General features: G+C 52.1%; 1 protein-coding gene across 7 annotated transcripts in view; it reads right to left on the reverse strand.

The window, feature by feature from the left end:
* Positions 1–3,978: 3,978 nt before the first annotated feature.
* The window catches only part of CPLX2 (complexin 2), an 85,508-nt gene continuing 70,434 nt past the window's right edge, over positions 3,979–19,052 (reverse strand). For 3 of the 7 annotated variants that reach the window (XM_082456621.1, XM_082456619.1, XM_082456620.1), the window contains 3 exons: positions 9,238–9,356; positions 8,924–9,099; positions 3,979–8,164 (listed from right to left, as the gene is read on the reverse strand). In XM_082456621.1, coding sequence (XP_082312747.1) covers positions 7,967–8,164; positions 8,924–9,099; positions 9,238–9,268 — 405 coding nt within the window. In that variant the 5' untranslated portion in view covers positions 9,269–9,356 and the 3' untranslated portion in view covers positions 3,979–7,966. Of the gene's footprint in view, positions 8,165–8,923; positions 9,100–9,237; positions 9,357–10,743; positions 10,831–10,858; positions 10,925–15,852; positions 16,159–16,259; positions 16,579–19,052 lie in introns of those variants that run through there. The other 4 variants (XM_082456622.1, XM_082456618.1, XM_082456623.1 and 1 more) reach the window with 4 other exon arrangements.

Below are 19,052 nucleotides of genomic sequence, written 5' to 3' on the forward strand. Positions count from 1 at the left end.
CCCGATCTCACACAGAGAGGAAGGAAGGGCAGGAGTCTGCATTCATAGCCAGGGCCCTATGGAGAGGCCAATGTGTAGAGACAGCTCCAGCTGGAGGATACCAGCTAAGAAAACATTGCCCTTGGGGGGTATCGAATCACCTCTCAGATCAGGCAAGAAGCCCCAATTAATTACAAGTGCTAAGTGAGTGGTCTAGAAGCAGAGTTTTGCAGTCAATTAGTGGGATGCCTAGGAGGCTTCATTCACCCCCTGCCTCCTGGCAGCTCTCAGTTTTGGAGAAAGAAGGGACCTGTCCCACTGTAAGGAGCTCTCCCACACTACGGGGAATGCAAGCAGAGTGCCCTCCACCAAAGATGGCACAGGAGGGACTCCTGAGTTCCATGGGAGGATGGATTTGACTTTAAATCCTCTTCCCATTCCAGGTTTCTTGATTTCGTGTAGCTTTGATCCCTGTGGTGAAGTAAATGGTCAAGACGTCACCCCATCTGAGGGCTATCCCACTGAGCACATGGTCTGTGCTTCTCCTGCCCTCCAGACTCCCTACTGGACTCTCCGCAGGCGCCTCAAACCCAGAAGTCCCAAACCAAAGTCATTATCTTCCTCCAAATCTATCTCCTACCAGTGTTCTAGATCTTGGAGAATGGAACCACACAATATGGAGACACAGGCATTGGCTTACACCCCTCCTTCCTCCATACCCCTCACATCCAATCCTCAAGTCCTGATAATTTGCCCTCCTACATGGCCTTCTGATCTGCCCACTTCTTCCCACTCCTTTGCCACTGCCTGAGGTCAGTCCTCACCATCTCTGACCTTGACATTGCACCAGCTCCTCCCTGGGCTCCCAGTTCATCCTCCTCACAGCCCTAATGACCTTCCTAAACCTGCACATCTGATCATGTCACACTTGGCTCAAGACCTGCAGGAAGAGCCCAAGCTCCACTGTGTGACGTTCCCCCCCCTCCCGCCCCGCCCCAGTGGACATCCCCAGGCTCTCAGCTTTTCACCAAGAACTCAAGTTCCTGCAGACATCCCCCACCTCTTCCTCCCCTACTCCCACCACCCATGTCAGACTATGCCAGCCCCCCTGCCTTGAGTGTCCTCCTTCTCCACCAGGTTGACTCCTCTTCATTTAAGACTCATCTCAGATGCCACCTCCTCCAGGGAGCCTTCCTCAAGTGCCCCGAGTTTGCCTGTATCACTGCACATGGTGAGATGGGTAACTGGTCTGTTTACTTGCCTGGGTAGATTCCTGGATGGAAGGGGCTGTTGACTGGTGTTCTTGGTGCCTAGTACAGTGCCTAGCAAGTGGTAGGAACTCAGTAAGTACGATTGAACTGACTTTTACGAGAAGACATTCAGGACCCAAAGTGAGAGGATGCTGGCATTTCCCACCAGGGCACTTTGGGGTGCTACTGAGTGTAAAGGAGAGGAGACAGGGGGCAGCAGGGAATCATCTGAGTGCCTGGGGCTCGGTTGTTTACTGAGCAGGGACCTGGACCTTGGGAGGACAGTGGTTGGCATGCTGGTGGAGCACACAGATGGACTCCCAGGGAAGCCTGAAGCCCTCATTAGCCCTTTTTCTCCAATCCCCAGCCTAGGAAAGCCCTTGGAGCCCAGCCTCCAGCTCTGGGAATGGCCTCAGTCTTGCAGAAGCCCTAGGGGAGCCTGCCATTGGCCCCTGCCCTGCTCGGAGACACTTCCGCCACCATCTGGGCCTGAAGAAGTTTGAGGTCTGGCTCCACTGAGGCCCTGCTCAACTCCTATTCCTTTGTAGGGAAGGAGTTGCCTCAGCCTCTCTGGGGGCAGACTCTAAGATGGCCCCAATGATCCCTGTCCCAGTGTTTGCACCCTCGTGTAATCCCCTCCCTGTAACTGTAGTTGGGGCCTGTGACTTTTAACCAATAGAATATGGCAAAGGTGATGGTCTTTCACTTCCAGGATCAGGTTACATAACACTTCTATCTTACTAGCCAATGCCCTCTATTGCCTTTTTGGTTTACACACTTCGATGAAACAAGGTGCCATGTTGTGAGCTGCCCTAATGGAGGGGCACACATGGCAAGGAATGGAGGACAGCCTCTGGACAACAGCCAGCCAGGAGATGAGGCCCTCAATCCAACAGGAGCTAAATCTCGCCAGCAAACACGTGAGCTTGGAAGTGGTCCTTGGTCAGCTGAACCTTCAGATGAGACCTCAGCCCTGGCCTGCACCTTGACCGCAGCCTGTTGAGAGATCTTGAAGCAGAGGACCCAGCTCAACTGTTCCTGGACACCTGGCCCACAGAAACTGTGAGGTAATAAACATGCGTTGTTTTAAGCCACTAAGTTTGTGGTCATTTGTTATGCAGCAGTAGATAACTAATACAGCCTCCCATTGCACACTCCAAGAGTCCAGGGCACATGCTACCCATAGTGGAGTAGCCCAGGCTCCTGGAAAGATCTGGTAGAACAGGAAGGAGAGGTGATGTCAGCACATAGAAGAGGGGGGGGATCCGGTTTTCCTCTCCTGCACTGTCCAGTAAGTGCAGAGAGCTAAGGGAAAAGTGGCTGTGGCCACCAAGTAAAGGAGATGGAGATTGTGCCGCTCATGTGGCTGAGTCGGCACTGGGGTTCCTGAGCACCCAATGTAGGCTAGATTCTGTGGTAGATGCTGGGAGGCATTGGGGTACCAGCCAGCTCTGCCCTTATAGAGTTCCCAAGTTAGTGAGAGAGATGTGCAGGGACCTCAATTAGAGCAGAATTTGCACAGTGCCTCCATTCATTGAACGCTTGGCACATGGTGCTAAGAGCATGCGGGCAGCACCCCATTCATTCCTCACAACCGCAGTGGAGGTCAGAGCAATTCTTATCCCATTTTACTTACAGGAAAACACTCACAGGGGTTAAGTGGCTTCTTCGAGATCACTCTGCTAGGTGACAGAACCCACCAGCAAACCCAGCGCTGTCTGAGCGTTCAGCCATGATGCTCTGTGTTGTGCGAACACAGCAACAAACTCTGCTGTGGACATGGGGACACGGCTATGTCAGGGTGGGCTTCACACAGCAGGTGACATTGGAGCTGGATCTTGAGAAGTTGGGAGTACACCAGAAAGGGGAAGGGTACCTTTCATTTCAGGCAGAGAGGCCAGAATAGGCAAACACAAAACAGCATGGTATGTGTGGGGACTGGGGGAGCTTGGAGCAGAGTTAGGTGGGCTTGGACCTAGCCAGCTGGGGTCATATCACACAGGCCCATTTTGACAATTTTGATGTTGTCCTATAACCCATTGAAGGGTGTTGGCAGGGAAGTGACATGGTTAAGTTTGAATTTTAGATAAGTCTTTTAGCTGGGGTGGGGTGGTGGGGAGAGGATGGGTGGAAGGGAAGAGATACAGGCTAGGAGAGCAGTGTGTGGGGAATGAGAGGTGCCTATGCAAGCAGAGAGAAGAGGCCTAGCTTAAGGCATGGTGATGGTGGGGGACAGCCGAGTGTGGTCTATTCTTGACTCCTCAACAAGGTCTGGGATGTGTCTGTGTCCAGGAGAAATGCATCCTCTCTCTGTGTCCCCAGCCTCCTGCACACAGACTAGCAAAGGTAGGAACTCCATCAATGTTGGAGGGACAACCAATGACAGACCTTTGCCTACCCATGTGACTTGACTCTGTGCCAGGATGCCACACTCACGGGGCTTGGGGGGAAGGGTGGCCAGAGACAAGGTGTGGGGTGTTACAATCAGGCTGGACTACCAGTTCCTGGGATTGTCAGTTGGTTTTGAAGGGCAGGACGTGAGTGGCCCTGAATCTCTGGGGCCAGTCCTAACTCTAGCCTCGGCTGGTTTCTGGGGTCATTGCCAGAGTGTCCTGGCCAGAAGCAAGGGTAAAACTGAAGGTTTTCTGGGACCTCTTGAGCTCTGTGGGTTGGCCCCCCTCCTCTCAGCTGGCATCCCATGTAGCTCTGGCAGTGCCGATGGACAGAAGAGGACAGACAGACCGAGAGCTGCTGTACAAGGTCTTTTCTTTGTTGTCATGGTTGGTTTGGTACATCTTAGCATCTGCGTCATACAAAGGGGGAGCAACAGCCATGGCTTTTGGTCAGGTTCAGGGGGGCATGGGGGTTGCCCCTCCCCTCCCCCCAGGCACTGACACATTTAAAGGAAGCAGAGCAACGAGGACACAGCACAGTGGGAAATGGGTTTCCCCACGCAAGCAGGATGGTCGTCCTCACCTGGGTCTCACTAGGACCCCCATCCCCACCCGAGGGCCAGCAGGAGCACCTCTCATTCTCTTTCCAGTGAAGAGGGTGGGGCACAGGAGTGGGGAGGAGAGCAGGGGACATGTGGGGGGAGTCATGTCCTCAGGCCTGAGAGATGTCCCGTCATCTGAGCCAGCCTGAGCCCCAGCCCCCGTGCAGTCAAGGGTTTGAGGAACCTAGAAGGATGGAACAGTTGGGTGGTGGTGGTGGGCAACCCTGCTGGCTGGGTGGCAGGGGCTCCCGGGGCTGGTGGTTCACCGCATTTTACTCTAGCTCTGAGCCTTTGGGGAGGTTGCTTTGTCCACCAGCTGTCCCACCTGGGAGGGACCTGGGCTGAAGAACTTCTGTTCTGTTTCTATTTCCCTTTCTCTCTCTCTGGCTCTCTCCCTCTCTCACAGCTGGGAGGGTCTCTTGACCTCCTGCTTGCCTTTGGAGGAAACCCCTTTGTAGTTAAGGACACTTTCTGGACCTGGAGCAGAGGATGTACCCGTGTGGAAATTCTGGACATTGCCAGTGCCCAGCACAGGAGATCCAGAAAAGCACTTCCCTTCTCTCTGGTGGTTAGCTCCCAGGAACACAGCACAGCAGTGGCCATCCCTGGCGAGCGGGCATTTTGTTCTGTCTTCACCCATATGCAATAATTGCTTCTTCCTGTTCTCCTAGCTGGGAGAATAGCTCCCTTGTATGTTGTGTGTGCGCATGCTGAATTCTGGGGCCACTCCCTCCCTGCCCCACCTCCTAAGTGTGTCACATGCACACTGCCCCATTTGTGTGTGACAATTCTTCCCCCTCCCATCAGTGGGCCTTATACACCTCCCACCCCAGGTACTTCATGTGACCATCCCTTCCCTGCTAGAGCACCTCACAAATATTTTGTGCTCCCACAAGTGTGTTTGCACATGACATCCTCTCTGGGCCACATATTAGCCTCTCTCCACAGTAAGGTCTGTGTCAGGAATGGTGGTCATCGTGTTCCCCTGGACCCAAGAGTTATGGTGGTATGCCCCAGGCAGAAATTCTCCCCCTGTCCCTGCCTCCAGGAAAACCTCCAGTCGTCCTGCTCAGAAGCAGGCTGGAGGAGTCTAAAGGAGTCCAGGATGTGCACCAGACTAAGCCAGCCAGCCTGGAAGGCACTCTCATATGGGAAAAGCCCTGAGCCTGCTCTGGGGGTGCAGAGGGGCTGTGAAGACTGTGAGGGATGCCACTTGGGGATCTGGGGTTCCTCAGGCCTGCCTGTGATGTCTTGCATGGCTAGGTTCCCCTGCTCATCTGAAGCTCCCTGGGCCTCGGTCTTCACTGTCCATCTGGCACTCTCTGTGCCCTGGTACCACCTTTGAAGTCTGCGGGCCCCTGTCAAGAGGGAGACCTTTCTGAACACTTGGGATTCACCCCTGTGTCCAGGTAGGACCTACACACAGGGTCTGGGGAGGCCTGGGGCCCAGGACTGGGCCCTGCCTGTTTCTGCCCCAGGACCCCGGGGCTCCTGAGAATGACCATCCTGCCCAGGATAACAGATACAAACAGACAAGCAGACAACAGGGGTGCAAGGTGGCTCCCCATCACAGGAACAGGCACAGACACAGACACAGGCCCCCTGGGGGGACGGGACACAGGGGCACAGGGGAGGGGGTGTGGGCGGGAGAGAAGGGCAAGTCCAGGGAGCTGGAGCTGCTGAGGCCCTGCTCCCCAGAGAAGGGACAGACCAGGGGACTTTTCTGGTTCCCTAAACATATGGATTGTTTTGTCTCATCTTTAAAGTATTGCAGTCTAACTGATATGGCTTTAACTATTGGAAACAGACAGAGAAGACCCATGTCTCTCTCTGAAATAAAAGCGTAAATTCACTAAAATGGAAAACCGGCAGAATGCAAACTGGGACCAATGGGGCAGGGGCTTCGGGACAGGCAAGTCGCCCCCTCCCTGTCCCCTGCTTTTGGGGTAGGCCCTGGTGGGGGCCCACCATGGCTTCTTGGGGCACTGCCTGGGTCTGTCCCAGTGGACTTCTGAGGACTTCAGGCAGGAACCCCCCAAGGGCAGGAGGACTCTAGGCCAAGGACAAGGTCTCCTCTTGGATGTGGCCATCTGTGACTAGTGGTTTGGGGGCCAAGAGGGGTCATCTCACCTATGTTCCTTCTCCCCAAGCACACGTCCTGCACACGACTGCCTTTTCAGAGCCAAACACATGCACACAACAGTCTCAGCATATCTGACAGCTCTCTCAAACACATACTTCTACAACATCTAACACATTCTCATCACTCCTGACAAACCTGCTATTTCTGAAAACAAATGCAGTTACTAGCTAACACATGCAAGCTCTAACACACATATGAGATGGTTAGTACACACATATGACACAATCTCAACTCATACATACCACCTCAAACAAGCATACATACACAAGGCTGCCTAACATACATCACACAGGGATGGTGACTAACACACACACACAGTCTCAAGACACTCTAATCATAGGCTTATATGTATAATCTCTGGACATACAATTGCTGATGCAGTCTCTGCTATGCACATTCATGCATGCCTGGGCAAACACTTTCCTCTCTCATTTGCTGCATGGCTTCCCAGTTCTCATACAACTTACTGAGAAGGAGGCCTTGACAATTTGGGGTGGGGGGAACAAATACCAGTCTCACACATCCCAGAGGAGAGTTTGTTCTTGGCCAATAAGATGAAAGAACAGATGCCTTCTGTCAACTGGGAACTGGCTTTTCCCAAAAAGTTTGGGGCTTTGGCCAGGAAGGGTCCTCCTGTGGACCGTGGGGTCCTGGAAGCATATGAACAGGACAAGGTGAGGAAGAGGGGTGGATAAGAATGGGGGCAGCTTGGCTGTACCAATGGGGGAGTCCCATGGCATGGGCCATCGCTGCCCAATGGCTCCAAGTATTTTCTGGGGGGCCTGGGCAGCCCCTTGGCTGGGCAAGCCGGGCCCAGCCTGGCAGTGGGGCTCCAGGGCCTACATGGAGTGGGGGGGAGAAACAAGGGGCTGCCCTACCCTGGGGCCCCTCCATAGATGAGTTAAAGTCCATAGAGGATCCATTTGGAGGGACTGGCTTGGCAGGGGCTAGGCCTCTTCAGGTGGGGGTTGGGAGAGGAATGCTCCTAGACTGGGTGTCATCAGAGGGAGGAAAGAAGGAGAGCCCCAGCCTCCTGCCCAGACCCAGGCCTGGCCAGAACAGAACAGGCCAGCCTCAGGCTAAGCCCTAACAGGACAGACTTACCCTGACTCCCTTTCTCAGAGCCAGGCCATTCAACGCCCCTGCCCTGACCTGGAGGCCCACTGGGGTTTAGAGGCCAAAGGTCAGCATGCTGGGCAGGGCTGGAATGTGTCATTACTTTGGCTGGCTGGGGACAGTGGTCCTCCTGGCAGTGGGGCACATGAAGGAATGTATGGGGATTACCACACCAGCCCAGACCTTAGGCTTCTGGAGGGGGCCCCCAGTGCTTCCTGCACTGGGTTCAATACCCCCTGCTGGAGAAAAGCTGTCTTCTTCTTTTCAAGCAACTTGGGAGTGAGGTGGAGGCTGGATACCCTGGGATGAAGGGAGTGTGAAGAGTGCTGAGGGGGAGGAGCCCCTGGCCAGGGAAGGGGGACAGAGGCCAACTGAGGTTTTCCCCTTCAGAACTGAGACTTAAATGAATAAAAAGAAAAGAAAGAACCAAAAAAAAAAAAAATAATAGTAACAAGTGGAGTGGGGATGCGGTGGGAGGGCCGGTTACTTCTTGAACATGTCCTGCAGTGGCCCGGGCAGGTATTTGAGCACCGTGTCCAGGATGCTCTCCTCCTCCTCCTCCTCCTCGTCCCCGCAGCCTGCCGGGATGGCCTTCTTGGGCCGGGTCAGGCTCCCTTCGCAGGGCTGCTCCAGGGCTGCCTTCTCCTCAGCCTCCTTCTCTTCCTTCTTCTTCAGCCCATACTGGGGAGGGGAAGGGTGGAGAGGAGCATGAACAGGGCAAGGAGAGAGCTGGATCTCAAGGTCATGCACATGTGGCTGGGGCAGCTCATGGGAACTCCCTGTGAGCCCATGGGTCCTCTCATCTATAAAATGGGGATAAGGGCACCTTCCTTGTGGGATTGTGCTTGTCTTCAGTTGGTATTCAATAAAAGAGAGATGGCGCATGGGGTTTCCTTTAAAATTAATACCTGCCCACATAATTTCTTTGCTCTTTTGAAATCCTCCAAGATCTGAAAACTGAATGTTCTCCCACATGCTTTGGGCCAAATTTTGATGACAAAACTTGACTTGAACTGATGGAAGGCTACTTATAGCCTTGATTTATTGCAGTTCGAGCAGACAAGTATTGAACTGTTTGGCATAGGGTGGCAGCTGCAAACTCACTGGGAGTGACACATAACAGTGCTCAGGACACTATAGTACTTTCCAAAAATCCCCAAATTCTGGGTTCCAAACTTGTTTGGTCTCCAGGATTTCGGGTACAAGGTTGCGGACTTGTAGCAGCAAACATTAGGGAGCACTTACTATATCCACTAACTTTTTTAATCCCCATAACGGTCCTTGAGGGAGGTGTTCCTTGACATGCATTATTCTGATGAAAAGAGTGAGACTCAGAGAGAACTAGGTCTAAGGTGAGAGCTGGGATTCAAGGGAGCCCAAGGTTTTGGGAGACCCTTTTAACCCCCTACATTCCAGGATGGGCAAGAGGGTGGTGCTGACCTTGTCTCGTATCTGCTGCCGGACCTTCTCACGCTCGGCCTCCATGCGTGCGTGCTTGGCCTTGCGCTCCTCTTCTTGCTGCCGAAGTGCCTCCTGCCGCTCCTCCTCCTTCTTCTGTGCGTCAGGGTCCTTCTCCTCCTCTCCGCCCAGCATCTTCCCCATGTCCTTGGTGGCCCCTGTGGGGGATGGGTTGAGGAGGAAGAGGACAGGGTCATGGAGGCAAGGCTGGGGATGTGGGGGCCTGGTGTGCTGAGGCCCCTCCCACCTGGGTCTGGACTGGGTAGTGGGCATAGGGTGCAGGGCTAGGGCCTCACCTCCAAGGGCCTGCTTCATGACGAAGTCCATGCCTACAACTCTGTTTAGTGTGCCCTAGCCAGCAGCCAAATTTGCATGCAGCGCTTCAGGCAGGCCTGGCTTGGGGAGATGTGGCAACCTGCAAAAAGAAGAGTTGGGGGTTAGATGGGAGAAGCTTCTGCACAGGCAGGGCAGTGGAGTTGGACAAACGACCGGTCACCCTGGTTCAGGCATCAGGTACCATCAGCCAGAGGCCAAGACCCAGTGCCTGGTACCACACGGAAAGGGATGGAAAAGGGCTGTTTCCTGAGCACTTGCTATGTGCCAGGCACATATGTGCTGCCAAATGGCTTCTGATCCTTATTTTAAAAGCTTCATCTTGACCATGTTGCTTTAATTTGATCGAAGCCAGGAATGTTGGAAAAAGCCCGGAATTTGGATAGAGGCAGAGCTGGGTTCTAATGCCACCCTAACTCCTTATTTGCCATGTGACTTCCACGCAAGTTATCCAATCTCCTTGAGCCCCAGTTTCTTCCTCTATAAGATAGAGATGACCGTGCCTCCTTTCTCAGGGATACTGTGGAGAGTGGAGAGGATTCCAGCCTGGGTCACTGCATCAAGCCCTAGAAGGAGTGAGCTGCACTCGGGGCCCCAGCAAATAAGAGGTAGGTGAAAAAATGAGAACAGCCAGCTTATATGAACATATCCAGACTTTTGAAATTAGACAAATGGAGAAATAAGTTATTTTTATTGCATAATACATGTAAGTTTTATGTTTTATAGCTTAATATTGATTTTTATTTTGAATTACACAGAGGGGATTGGAGACACAATAATCTTCTTGGGGCTAAGGGCCTTTAAAGTACCAAGCACTGAGCCTCATAACCACTCAGCTTATGTTTGTCCTCCTTTCCCTCTCCCTAAATCACCAACTTTCAGTTTTTATTATATTTTTATTGTTATTTTTTTGCCTCAGAAGATTTTCTCCAAATAAAATCTTAATGGGAATCTCAATATGCAAAATACATAAAAATGGAACTATTCCAACGGTAGTGGGAGAGGAAGGGTAGTGGGCCTGGAGCCTCCCTCTATACTTGGCCTCCTTCTTACCCCGTTCTTCTCGCATCCCTGAGAATTTGAACCCAGATGCTCTAACTCTTAGAGACTTCCTTTTTATTTTAACCAATCAGTTTCACTGGTGCTTTCATAGGCAAAGCCACCGCAAATCCTTTTTCAGGTATGGAGGGAGATATCCATGGGGATGGGGATATAACAGCCAAAGTGTCATGTACCTTGATGGTCAACTTGGGCCAGGCCTACTCCCCCAGGCCTTTCATTCTACATAGACTTGGGGTCTTTTTGATTTGCTAGGAGGATAAAGGGGTCCTGGGAAATGGTGGTAGAGGAGTCAGGCTGGATATTGTAACTAAGTTGGGTTCAAGGTCACTGGCTGTTCATTGATGATGGATTTTCCTCATTTCTTTCAAAATGAGAAAACATATCGGCAGACTGAGATCTTTTCATACCATGGGGCCTGACAGTTTGAGGACTTCCACGTGATCAGATCACCTGATAGGTTGTTTTGAGGAAAGTCATGATGGAGTAGAAAACCATCCACAGGGACTTTGGTATCAGACACACCTAGTTTGAAATCTTGGCCCCAATCCTCACTGGCTGTGGCTCCCTGGGAAAGCTTCAGTTTGTTCCCTGCAAAATGAGGGAGTATTAAGTCTACCCTGTACTGATGTTTGAAGGGGAAGAGAAGATACTGGTCAGGTGCCTGGTGTGTAGCAGGTGCTAGTTAATGTCAGCCATTGCTGACTGCATGTTTATGAGGACATGCCAGAAAGGAACAGGATTTCCAAGAAATGCAGAAGAACCCACCCTGATCTAGAATTCTGAGTTTGAAGGTGGCTCAGCTCAGTCAATCAAGATATTTTCATTTGACTAAAAACATTGTAAAGAGACAGCATTTCTAAGAACAGGAAAAGAATAATAACCAAATGATTTCAGGAACTCTTGGGTTCCTCCTCTGTGTTTACATTTAGCTCAAGGAATTGCCAGGTGGTGGTGGAGGACGCAGGACTCTAATTGGAGATGTTTCAAATTGGTCCACAGGGCACCTAACTTGCTGCTCTGGCAAGTGTCTCTCCTGAACCAGATGATCTTCTGGGCCCTTTTCCCAGCTCTTCTGCTGAAGCAGTTCTGCAGCATTTGAACTGCTAGCCACCCCACTGTATCCTCCAACCTCTCTCCTTTCTTGCTTCTGTGACTCAGTTGTTTCCTCTCCCTCCTCTCCTACTGCTCCTTCTCCCCTCCCTTCCTTTGCTGCTCCTTTTCTTCCTCTTGCCTCTTCAGAAGTGTATTCTCCAGGACTCTGACCTCAGTCCTTATCTCCTTTTCATCTCTAATCTTTCCCTAGGAGAACTCACCCTTTCCAGGGGCTTTATGACCGCTAACACTGATGACAGCTAGATGTCTTATCTGAGCACCAGACCCCTATATTCATTCATCCAATAAGTATTAGTTGAGCACCTACCATGTGTCAGGCAGTGTGTTAGGCACTGGGGATATAACAGTGAACACGACAGACAAAGTCCTGTGCCCGTGCAGATTACATTCTGGGAGTGTGTGTACTGTGAGTGTGTGTGTGAAACAGGCAATAAATAACTCAAGAAATACACTTGCCTCCCTCTTGCCTGCCTCCCCCTGGATGTCCCACGGCACCACTCAAACTCAACATGCCACCTCTCTATCATCAAACCATCTCCTTCTCCAGACTCCTCTGTTTCCTGTATTCATTCAGAAAACTTTGATTACCAACCCCAAGCCCCCGCATGCAAAGTAATCTACTCAAGGGCTGAGTCTTCTCCATGTTTACATCCTGTCACTCCAGGTGCTTCTTACTCCCAGCCTGCTGGGATTACTTAGCCAAACTTCTTGGGTCCACCCCAAGGTCCTGCTGCTGACTCCCAGCATGGCCCTTTTAGATGTTAAGCAATTTCTTCACCCTGTGGAGAGATTCCCCTAACCAATTTCTTAAGGCCCAACCTACTCCTACCCCATCCCTCTCAGCAGGTGATTTCCTTCTCACTTTATGTAGTGTGGTGCAGCGGAAGGCTCATGAGCTCTGGTGTCAGACACATCTGGCTCAGATCCTGAATCTGCTGCTTTTTAGCTGTGTGATAGTGAGTAATTGACTTAACCTCTCTGAGTCTCATCCTTCTTTATAGAGTGAGGATTATAATACCATTTTGAAGGCTTAGAAATAATCTATGAAATGTATTTTGCATATGATGCGGGCTCAGTAAATGGTGGTTGTTATCATTATCAAAACAATGAACTCCTCTCCTAACTCCCAAGGAAGAGGTCTCCCTCCTTCCCCCTGAAGCCAATCCATCTGCCTGAGCTCCAGATTTTCCCTCTTTACACCTTCTCCTTGATCCATTTTTTACTCCCTCTTCCTCACACCTTCAATCTCTTCTCCGTACATGTCTTTTATCCCCTTCCTTCTCCAGCTCCTGCTCTGAACCCTATCTTTCTCTTAATCTCTGCCCTCTAGCTTCACGATCAAGTAGTTTCCACTTGGTGTCATCACTTCCTCACCTCCCAGTCAAACCCTCTGGCTCTGTGAGATGGGAGAGCTGCAGCCCCTGCACTGCTGCTGAAGCTGCCATAGTCAGGGTTGCCAGAGTCCTCCTAATCACCAGGCCCAGGAATGTTTTCACAGCCCTCCTTCTCCTCCTTCTCCATTCCTCTGCAGTATCAGATGCTGATGAAGACCCCTTACCTCCCTCTCACCCACCCTGCTTTTTTTCAGCCTTCTTCTTGAATTTCCTGAATTCCATGACACATCACTCTTGTGGTCATCAGCTTACTTCTCAGATGGTCTTCCTTCTGTCTTTTGCTGACTCCCCCTCCCACTGCCCCTCCCTCTCCCACTGTCTACCTGGGAAATCTCACCTACCCTTATTGGTTTATGCGCTTCTTCAGTCACAGATCTCTCACTCTCTCTCTCCCCAAACCTGCACATTTAACTCTTTGCTGGATAGTCTTAAATTCATTCTATCCAAAGATCAATCTCATCCTTGCCTCCCCTCCCCACCAACCATCTTTTCCTTCAGCATTCCTTCTTCTAATTGCCTCAGTGGAAAACTCCACAGTCAGGGAATTCTTCATTCATTCATTCATTCATTCATTCACTCACACTACAAATATTCTTTGGGCATCTACTCTCTGCCAGGCATTGTTCTGAGTGCTGGGGCTGTGGCAGGGAACGAGGGAGTCATAGCATTTGTTCTCACAGCATTCAGTCAGCTGGGGAGGTAGAGGCTGGGCAAAAACCACACAAGGAATTGGCAAGTTATAATTGGGACGGGGTGCTGCGGAAGAAGTCCAGAGATTATAGCCCCACAGTGTTTCCTGCATCCACACATCCCCTCTCCTATGGCTGCTAATGCCTTGGTTCAGGGCCTCGACGTTCTGAATTTTTGCATAACCTCTAACTTTGTCCCTCCCCTACCTTACCTCTATCCTCCACAAGGCTGTCCGATTAATCTTCCTAAAGGGCAGATCTGCTCATGCAAACACATCCTGCAGTGGCGCCCCATGGCCTGGTTAAACCAACTAGAGTCCTTGTGCTGACCTTCAAGTCCTGCACAGTCTAGCATCTGCCTGCCTCACCATTCACTTCCCATCCCTTGTATGTGGCTCTGTATCAGCTATACCTCCACACATATTCTTTCCAAAAACTCCTGGGCATCTGTTCATGCTATTTCTACATCCTTGGAACCTCTTAACCTCCTCTCTGCCAGTTCAGTTCCTGGCCCCACTACTTACTTGAGCAAGTGACCTTGAGCAAATGACTTAATCTTTTCTCATCTGCAAGATGGAGACAATAACGTCTATACCCAATGCATGTTGTAAGCATTAAATGAAATAATGCAGATGTGATCAGCCCAGCATTTGGCACATAGTAGGTGCTCAGTACATATTCGCTGTCACCGTCATCACCATCACCATCATCATCATCATCATCAGCAGCAGCATTAATTTTCAAAGATCCACTTCATACATCACTCCTCCCATGAAATCTCTCCTCGGTGAGATGTGATGGAGTCTTCCTCTTCTGAGACCCATGGCACTTTCTAGGGCAGCCCTGCCTGCCTCCAGCTCATGCACTCTGTCCAGCTATGTGTCTTTCTCTTCCCAGTCACTCTGAACACTTCCCAGGACAGGGCTTGTATCTTGCGCTTTTCTCCTGTCCCAGCATCTACAACATCTCTTAGTTCATGGTAGAGTCTCAGGACATATTTGCTGGATTGAATTTAATGTGTGTCAGCGAGTATGTGAGAGTGTACTCGTTCAAGGTATGCTCCTGCGTGTCTTAACTCTGAACTTAGGCATCGTTGTGATTCTGCGTGAGCGTGTGTGCAGGCGTGTGTGTAGATATTTTGCCATATGCCTGTAGGAGTGCTGAGGTCCAGCAGGTTGCCTGCAGTTGAGGATTTTGGCCAGACCGCCAGGAGGCACTCCTCAGCGGGTCTGCGGGAAGACTTGGTCTATCCCTGCGCGGGAAGGGCGGTGGTGGTGGTGGTGGTGGTGGTAGTGGGGACGCTAGGCTGGGGGAGGGGACACAAGGAGGGGACACAAGGAGGGGTGGGGGAGGGATGCTGCCGCAGCACCAGGTTTCCTTGCCTTCAGCGTGCCCGGGATGCGCCTTCAGCTTCCCCTCTCAGACTCCCTCCTAACCCATCCTAACCCGAAGGCAGCTGAGGCACCTCCTCAGGCTCGACCATCGGAGCCCCAGGAGGTTTTCAGGACTGGACCCCGCCATCTGACAAGCAGACTCGGGCACCTGCAGGGTTTGTCCTTGTGGCTGTTTGTCTGTTGTCTTTTTTTTAAATAGCTCATGTCCAGGCCATATTCACTGCAAGTCAGTTCAACACTCATTTGCCTTTTGAGGGGGACCCTACGCTAATGGCGGTGCAGTGACAGGGGATGTCCCTCTACTCCCCACCCCTCCCCCATGCCTCTAGAAGGGAGAAGCACTGGGGGAGGGAAAGGAGCAGTGGAGGATGGGAGTGGGTAAGGAACTGGCTCCTGCAGAAAAGCGGAAGCGGCGGGGGCTTCGTATTCTCCCGACAGAAGAGGGGGACAGGAATCCTGGCGTCCCTCTGTCGGTGCCCCACTGAGATCATCGTGGCCGGCAGTTCTGCCTCGAGCTCACGCTTGGCCACTGAGAGCACCCCTGCCCCCAACACTTAGAGCTCCAACCTCGAGGCCCGGCCTGGTCGCAAACTTTGCTGAGGGAGGGGGCAGAGTGGGGCCGGCGAGGGCGTAGAACTGACCCTCCCTAATGACCCAGGCAGCTGACAGGTGCAGCCCAAACCTCGGCTCCTCCTCCTCCCATGACAAATAGAGTCCTCTTGGGCCCCCACCCCCAGGCAACGTTTAGGTTCTCCTCCCCTGCACCTTCGGTTTGTCCGCCCCACTCCCGCCGCCCTCTGACTCACTCCGGTACCCGAACTGTACCCCTCAGGGGCGGCTCCGTCTCCCTCGGCGAAGAGGGCCCTGGCGGGCTCCAGGTTAACCACAACCTGAAGTAGCTTAGATCGACGTCCCCCCATCCCTACCCCAAGAGCTCGAAGTTGTTCTCTAGGTTCAGACTTGAGTCTCCCGCCGCCCTCGGGGCGGTCCTGGCTCCCCGGGAGCCGGGCAGCTTCGGGCTTCTGCCCGAGGGTCTCCAGCTCGGGGGCCCAGCCCTCCTTCCCTGTTGGCGTCCGCTTCACTCCCTTGCCTCCGCCTGCTCGCTTCCCCCTTGCGGGGAGCTGTCCTTTCAGCACCACGGCGAGCGCGCCCTGCAGAGTCCCTGCTGCCGCGGCGCAGCCTCCCTTTCTCGCGCCCGGGCGGTCTCGGGGAGCTGTGCCCCCGAAAACCATACCCTGCAGCTTCCCGGGCTGCGCTGCGGCCTGGAGGCGAGAGCGCAGACCCTGTTGCCCACAGCCCGGCTCCGCCCTCCCGGCCCGTGGCCAGCACCGACCTGGAGGTCCTCGCAACCGTCTGAGCCACTGCAGGGCTCCGGCCGAACTCAACGAGGCGGTTCCTTCTGCTATTCCAGCTCCCGCTGCCGCCTCGTGCAACTCCGCCCGGTGAGCTGGGGCCGCGGCTCTTGCCTCGGGCGGCTGCCGGAGGCGCCCTCCAATCGCGCCCGTCAGCCAGACCCTGACGTGCTACCTCTCCCCTTCCAGATGGGAAATTCAAATCTCTCTCTCCCTCTCTCTCTCTCTCTGTCTGTCTCTCCCTCCCTCCCCCTTCACTCCCCCCTCTCCTCTTCCTCCTCCTTTCTCCCCCTCTCTCTCCTCCCTCCCTCTCCCTCTCTCCGTCTCTCCCTCCCTCCCTATTTCCCTCTCTCCCTCTTCCGCCTCCCCCCTCTGTTTCCCTTTCCCTTTCTCCCTCCTTTCCCCTCTCTTAAAAAAAAAAAAAAATCTCCACTCCCTTTCCTCCTCCACCTTTTCTTGTATCTTCTCCTCCAGACACCCCCAGCAATCCCCCCTGCAGCTGCGTATCCTGGCCACAGCTCTTAGGACCGCAAGCTTGCTGCTTCGATGTTCCGAGGGGCAGTGCGGGTCAGGGGATGGAGGGAGGGTTTTTTTGGTTGTTGTTTTGTTTTGTTTTTTAAAGCAGAAATACAAGATCGCCCGCTCAGGAAAGCCCACCTTGATTCCTCCAGGCGGAACTGGTCACACTCTCCTCAGAGCTCCTGCCACCCCCAGGCACACCCCTGTTTCAGGGTCCCCTGTTCCTCTGTTTGCATGCCTCTTGCTTGTGAGCTCCTACAGGATGACAGGACCACCATCAGATCATCTTTGCAGCCCCTCAGTATCCTGTCCTTCCACGTGAGCACTCAGAAAACATTGATGCATCATGTGGATAAGGCCTCCATAGGGGGTAAGGAACATTCCACGTGGACCCAGAGGGAAAAAAACTGCTGCAAAATTGCTGTGGACCTTGGGCAAGTCACTTGCTAGGCCCTTCTAGATCTGATACCCTGTGAAGAATAAGGAATTCTTTGGCAAAACTTATTCTAGAAGGCCATTTTTTCTCTCCTTTGCCCTGGGAAGAAAGGGGACCACCAAGGGGCAGGGCAACATCTGCCGCTCACCCCAGCCTTTCCTCCTCTCCTCACACTCATTTTTCATTTTATGACTCTCTCCTAATGAGCCTCTCCATTCTGATTGCCATCTTTTTGGCTCTAAAATGCTTCCTTTAATCCAGCCCAATGTGTAGGAAAATGGCTTCAGAGAGGAGGAGCCTTGCACCAGGCCTTTGAAAGATTCGCAGGAGTTTATGCATCAGTCAGGGTTATGTCAGAGTGGAGATGACTCCTGCTTCTGTAAGGCGATGGCTTCCTTCCAAGAAGGGAGCGGCCAGAGCTGCAGAAGGACAGGATCTGGGAAAGGAAGGAGGCATGATTTTATTGCAACAAGGGGGGACTATTCCTTCATACATTTTCACAGCAGAGGTCTCAAAATGGGGGACTCCCCACAAATCAGAAGCCATTGGTGGACCCACCTTCCTCATGGAGAGAGTCACCTTCTGAAGCTCACCTCTGTTTTCCCCTTACAGGCTGTGGGGCTGGGTGTAGGGGGGTCCCTTCCTTTATGGCTGAGTTTTCCATTCTGTGTTGTGTTGGCCTGTCAGCTCATTTTTAATTTTTCTTCCCTTTCCAGAGGCAGACACTAATGGAAGGGGCAGAGGGGAGGCTGTTTGATTAGAGTGACTTAGAATTGCCACTAATGCCTGAGGGGAGTTCCGGGACGGGAGATCTGACATCCCATCATTTCAAGAATGCTCCTCTTTCCTCCTCCCTCCTCTTCCCTGTTCTCCTAGAACAGAAGCTCAGTGAGTGGGACCTGGCTGGCAGCACTCTAGTTACAGTTGGGGTTTTTCCACAATGGGCATTGCCTTTGACATGGATGTTGATTAAGCTGGGCTAGAAATCCAACTTAGCCTTCAGAAAAATACTAAGCTCAGTTCTGGACACAACACTTTAAGATGGACTTTAGTAGGCTCAAGTATGGTTAGAAAAGAAGGAAGTGGTTTGGTGGTGGGTGTCTGGAAATCAGGTTCAATGAGAGATGGTTGAAGGATTTAAGGATGTTTTCCCTGGAGGAGAGAATGCTGAAGGGGGATTAGCCCTTGAAGGATGGACAAGCCTTGCTCAATTTGTAATGCCAGCACTTAGCATGGTGCCTGGCAAAGCAGGAGCTGAAGAATGCTTGTTGAATGAATAAATGACCCTTGCAAGGAAAGAAAAGTACTACTGTTTTTACTAGTGTTGAAGACAGAATTGGGGCCATGGAGGAAAGGTAAAGGAAGGCAGACGGAAGCTCTAAGAGGAAGAACTTTCTACCAGCTGGAGCTGTCCAACCATAGTATGGACTGCCGCATGTGAGGTGCTGAGTTCCCTACCCCTGGAAGATGGCACTTGGGTGGTAAGCGACAGCTAAAGCACCCTTTGAGCCCCAGTTTCTATGAGCCTATTAAGAACTGCATGAGCTGACATGAGTCATGTCTAGCTGCAGAAAATCATACTGGTGAATAAAAGGACAGCTCAGTCATGTTTTGGTGGCTTTATCCTTTGAACAATTAGGGTATGACATGAGCCACTGATGCTTCCTGTCAAAAAAAGGTGGTGAAAAGATGAATACTTGTTCCTGTTCAGTGTTACCAGACTGGACATGGTTCCCAAATACTGTTTTATAACTGCAGAAATGTTGCTAAATATTATAAACATTTCTTACTGATTATAATATTACTAATCATACAACTA

Source organism: Balaenoptera physalus (genome assembly GCF_965194825.1).
Source record: "Balaenoptera physalus genome assembly, chromosome: 3".
In the NCBI taxonomy this organism is placed as follows: Eukaryota; Metazoa; Chordata; class Mammalia; order Artiodactyla; family Balaenopteridae; genus Balaenoptera; species Balaenoptera physalus.